The sequence below is a fragment of the Ornithorhynchus anatinus genome, chromosome 3, assembly GCF_004115215.2.
Source record: "Ornithorhynchus anatinus isolate Pmale09 chromosome 3, mOrnAna1.pri.v4, whole genome shotgun sequence".
Classification (NCBI taxonomy): domain Eukaryota; kingdom Metazoa; phylum Chordata; class Mammalia; order Monotremata; family Ornithorhynchidae; genus Ornithorhynchus; species Ornithorhynchus anatinus.
This window is the reverse complement of record NC_041730.1, coordinates 20,153,334-20,158,889: the sequence shown is the minus strand read 5'-3', so window position 1 is coordinate 20,158,889 and position 5,556 is coordinate 20,153,334. Positions and strand designations below refer to the sequence as shown.

Genomic DNA, 5,556 nt, shown 5'->3' with positions numbered 1-5,556 from the left:
TTTTAAACAGCAATTTCCATCAGTTTTTTTTAAACATGCTAAAACTGTCAAATGCTGCTTTCCTGCAAAACTATTATGTAAAAAGGGTTTCCAGCTTCCATAATTAAGAAATTTAAATTTATGATGGTTTTTTTTATGCTGGGACCTCTTTTAATAGAAGCCAAAATTTAGCATCTTAAATTTTGCTTTCATTTCCACTAAGTGTATTTCCCCATATCTTTAGCCCTGTTTAAGGCACCTGTATATCAAGAAAAAATGTTATTCGTGTTAAATAAATGAACCTTTGAAAGTTAATCCTACTAGAAAACACCATGTTCCTAAAGCTTCTGGACATCTTTTATTACACTTTTAATTTCTGGAAGAAAGATTTATGGTTAAAAAAAGCCTCCAAGTATGCAAAAAATTCAAAACAATCTAATCATTTTGCCCTTTAGTAATTTACTTTGCTTTGGAATCCAGTGGGAAAGACAACTAACAAATTTTCTTAAATTCAATATCCAATGTTGTTTGATATCATTTTAAAATATTAATGCTTTCCTTCTCCTTGGCAACAATATATTACAAAGAGGAAATACATGGATACAAAATGAAATCCTGTGTATATATATATATGTATATATACATATATATCTTTGCAATGTCAGCTAATTTTATATATTCTCCTCTAAAACATTTGTTAACCTTTATTTACAATTAAGTAAATAGTTGGAGAGAATGCATGTGCCATCTTAAACTATTTTGAACAACTGACAAAAAATAATCCCACCTCTGTCATATTGTATTTTCCCAAGTGTTTTGTACAGAGCTCTGAGCACGGTAATCATGCAATAAATCTAATAATAATAATAATGTTGGTATTTGTTAAGCTCTTACTATGTGCCGAGCACTGTTCTAAGCGCTGGGGTAGACACAGGGGAATCAGGTTGTCCCACGTGGGGCTCACAGTCTTCATCCCCATTTTTCAGATGAGGGAACTGAGGCACCGAGAAGTTAAGTGACTTGCCCACAGTCACACAGCCGACAAGTGGCAGAGCCAGGGTTCGAACCCATGACCTCTGACTCCAAAGCCCGTGCTCTATCCAGTGAGCCACGCTGCTTCTCAACGGTTTGTCCATCCGCTTCTGCATCAAAAAGAAACTCCTTACCATCGACCTTAAAGCACCCTGTCAGGTCTCCTCCTCCTTCCCTTACCTCCCCGATCTCCTATTACAACCCAGTTGGCACACTTTCCTCCTCAAATGCCAGACTACTTACTGTATCTTGATTTGTTCTTTCTCACTGCTGACCTCTTGGCCATATCTTCCCTCTGGCCTGGGGCTCCCTCCTCTCTCACATCTGACAGACCATAACTCTCTTCCCCTTTAAAGGCTTACTAAACTCCTATCTTCCCCCAGAGGCCTTTCATTCCCTGTCTAAGCCCTCCCTTCTGCCTTACCTATGCACTCGGATCTGTACTCATTAAGCACTTTCGGAGTCACCCTTTCCGAGGCCCCACGGCGCTCATGTACATATCCATCTGCAATTCATTTTAAAGTCTGTCTCTCTGAATAGACTGTAAGTTACCTGTGGGCAGGGATCATGTCTACCTACTTTATTGTGTGAGAAACTCCCGAGCGCTTAGTACACTCCTCGCCACAAAGTAAGTGCTTAATCATCATTGATTTATCAATTGACCTTGGATAAGGAGGTGACTTTCTTCAAAAGAGTGGCTTATGGTGACTACGCACTACCTATTATTTATGAATGCATCTAAATTGCATCTACATTAGTACAGCACATTATATTGATATGGCAAAACTGCAAGTCCTAGTGGAAAATACAGACAACTTTAGAGAACTTAGAGAAGCAGCATGGCTTAGTGGAAAGAGCCCAGGCTGGGGACTCAGAGATCATGGGTTCTAATCCTCAGCTCCACAGCTTGTCAGGTGTGTGACCATGGGCCAGTCACTTAGCTTCTCTGTGCCTCAGTTACCTCATCTATAAAATGGGGATGAAGACTGTGAGCCCTTCTTGGGACAACCTGATTACCTTGTATCTACCCCAGTGCTTAGAACAATGCTTAGCACATAGTAAGCGCTTAACAAATACCAAACAAACAAACAAAAAAAACTCGAGTCAAGAGACCCGGGTTCTGAATCCAATTCTGTCACTTACGTGCTGTGTGACTCCAGTCATATCACTTAACTCTGTCACACCTCAGTTTCTTCATCTGTAAAATGGGGATTAAATACCTGTTCTCCCTCCCCTTTAGACTGAAAGTCTCCTCTAACGCCAATCTACTCACTGTAACTTGATCTCATCTATCTCACTGCTGAACACCCTCCCATGTCCTGGCTCTGGCCTAGAACTCCCTCTATACCAGATCGAGCCTGAGCCTGGGAGTTGGAAGAAACTGGGGTCGAATCCCAGCTCCACCACCTGTCTGCTGTGTGACCTCGTGCAAATCATTGTCTTTTTCTGTACCTCAGTTACCTCCTCTATAAAATGGGGATTAAGGACTGTGAGCCTCATGTAGAACAAGGACTGTGTCCAACCTGATTAGCTTGTATCTACCCCAGCTCTTACTCCAGTGATTGACACATTATGATGATGATTATGGTATTTGTTAAGTACTCACTATGTGCCAGGCCCTGTTCTAAACACTGGGGTGGATTAAAGGACATTGATTTGGACACAGGCCCTGTCCAATTTAGGGCTCACAATCTCAATCCCCGTTTTATACATGAGGTGACGGAGGCACAGAGAAGTGACGCGACCAGCCCAAGGTCACACAGCAAGCAATTGGCGGGGCTGGGATTAGAACCCATGCCCTTCTGACTCCTGGGTCTGTGCTCTATCTACTCTGTCATGCTGCTTCTCACATAGTAAGCACTACACTAATACCATAAAATACACACAAACACACGTATTTTTTTTAGTATTTGTTAAGCGCTTACTATGTGCCAGGTGCTATACTAAGCGCTGGGGAAGATACAAGTAAATTCAATTGACCTCAAAGGTTGAAATCAAGGCATATGTGAGCAATTTCAGTTCCACTGTTCAAAATACTTCAAAGAGTTAATTTCATTATTTCTTTAATCATCATACTAGCTCTCACTTTGGTTTTTTTATCATATTTGTTAAGTGCTTCTTATGTTCTAAGCACTGGAGTAGATGCAAGCTAATCAGTTTGGATACAGTCAATGTCCCACATAGAGCTCAGTCTTATCCCCGTTTTTAAGATGAGGTAACAGGTACAGAGGAGTGAAGCGACTTGCCCAGTGTCACCCAGCAGTGGTGGAGCTGGGGTTAGGACTCAGCTCCTCTGATTCACAGATATAGTGGATAGGGCATGGGCTTGGGAGTCAGAAGGTCATGGGTTCTAGTCCCAGCTCTGCCTCTTGCTTGCTGTGTGACCTAGAGCAAGTCACTTCCCCTCTCTGGGCCTCAGTTACCTCATCTATAAAATGAGAATTGAGACTGGGAGCTCCACGTGGGACAGGGACTGTGTCCAACCTGATTTGCTCATATCCACCCCAGTACTTAGTATAGTTCTCACCACATAGTAAACACTCAACAAATACCACAATTATTATTATTTATTTTTTTCTCTATTTTACATGATGAAGCAAAATTAAAACTTTACATTTTCCATGTGGCTGGCTGAAAATTACACTGAATTACAAGGTCTCCTACAGGCCACTCTTCTTTCCATTGCATTTCTGAGGGCATCTTTCACCTCCCGATTCCTCAGGCTGTAGATTAGGGGGTTCAGCATGGGGATCACCAAGGTGTAAAAAATCGACAGAACGCGGTCTTCGTCCAGGGACGAACTTGAGTCGGGCCTTAAATAGATGAAAAATGTGGTGCCATAAAATATTGCCACAGCTACTAGGTGGGAACTGCAGGTGGAGAAGGCTTTGCGTCTCCCCTCGGGAGAGCGGATCTTCAGGATGGCGATCAGAATGCGCAGGTAAGAGGATAGGAGCGTCATCACCGTGCTTATTTGGATCAAGCCCGCCCCAGTAGAGAGCAGGATTTCATTGATACGGGTATCAGAGCAAGAAAGCTGCAGAAGGGGGAGGACATTGCAGAAGTAGTGGTGGATCACGTTGGGGCCGCAGAAAGTCAACTGGAAAGTACAGCTGGTGAGCAGGGTAGCATTCGCAAATCCAGCCAAGTAGGAACCAGCCACCAGGCCTGCACAGACTCTCCGGGAGATGACAGTCTCGTAAAGCAGAGGGTTGCAGATGGCCACGTAACGGTCATATGCCATGGCCGCCAGGAGGAAAGATTCTGTGCTGGCAAAGCCAGCGAAAAAGAAGAGCTGCCCAGCACATCCAGCTACAGAAATGGTTTCCCCCCATTCAAAGAAGTTCACCAAGGCTCTGGGGGCGATAGACGAGGAGTAACATATGTCCACGAAGGATAGTCCAGTGAGGAAAAAGTACATGGTCAGGTGCAGGTGGGAGTCCATTTGGATTAACACGATCATCCCAAGATTCCCCAACACGGTAGTCGCGTAGATCAGTAAAAAGACCAGGAAGAGAGGGATCTGCAATTCCGGGTGGTCTCTGAAACCCACAAGGATGAATTCAGTCACCATGGTGCCATTGTTCCCGTCCATCGAGGAATACGATTACCCAATCCACATAGCCAATCGCACTGCTCTGGGAGATTTCGATGTGACCCACAACACCTCTTTCCCGTGGAGGCACGTAAAACTAGGAATTTCCACCAGGCCGATTTGGAGCCATTAATATATTTCTAAAAGAAAGGAGTTAAAAGAAAGGAGAAAAGAATATCCTTCCTCATAAACGCACACATGTATATAGTGGTTCCCATGCATGCATTCACACAGAGATAGGATATTTAGTAATGATTGGCAATTTAATATGGGGGCAGAGAGGACATTTATCTATCTGTCTTAAATCTTCTTCATCAGATATCCTCAGCAAAGGTGATGTTGGGGCCCTTGGAAGAGTGGAGTGAGTTTAGGCAGAGACCAAGAACCACACTCGAACAAACCATATTGAGATCCTGCCTCGTGAACAGAGAAATTCTGGATTCACCTTATGGACTAGAGAGGGAAGATCTCAGAAGGAGAACAAATATTCTCCCTGAATGAAGGAAAGGGCAGTTGGAAATCTGTGGAGAGATGATTCAGTAAATTTATGCTGGGGTGGGATGGAAGGGAGTGACTATTCCCCAGAACAAAAAGAGAATATACTGCATCTTTGCTCTAGGGCCCAGAGGATTTAAAGTGACTGTGACTGGGGTTATTAGACATTCGGCCATCAATTCAACTGCAACCATTCAATTCTAACTGCTACAGTTCTTCTGAAAGATGAATATGGGGAAGTGTGGTTAATCAGGTATTTGAATAATAGCACTATTTAAACACAGTGACTAATTATGCTATTTAAATTCACCAGCATTTAGGTGTCTTTTAGGGGCAAAGGCATTATTGATTATGTAATACTTTTTATATTAATGTCTGTCTCCCCCTCTAGACTGTAAACTCACTTTGGGCAGGGAACGTATCTGCCGATTCTGTTTTATTTTACTCTCTCAAGC

At 43.0% G+C, this 5,556-nt stretch overlaps 1 protein-coding gene across 1 annotated transcript; it reads right to left on the bottom strand.

Moving 5' to 3' along the window:
• Positions 1–219: 219 nt before the first annotated feature.
• LOC100083681 (olfactory receptor 1009-like) lies at positions 220–4,606 on the bottom strand. Its single transcript, XM_001514195.4, has 3 exons — positions 3,683–4,606; positions 2,196–2,236; positions 220–238 (listed from the first exon to the last, which is right to left on the bottom strand). Exons 1-3 carry the CDS (start codon positions 4,604–4,606, stop codon positions 220–222), a joined length of 984 nt encoding a protein of 327 aa, XP_001514245.4.
• Between the last annotated feature and the right edge of the window lie 950 nt (positions 4,607–5,556).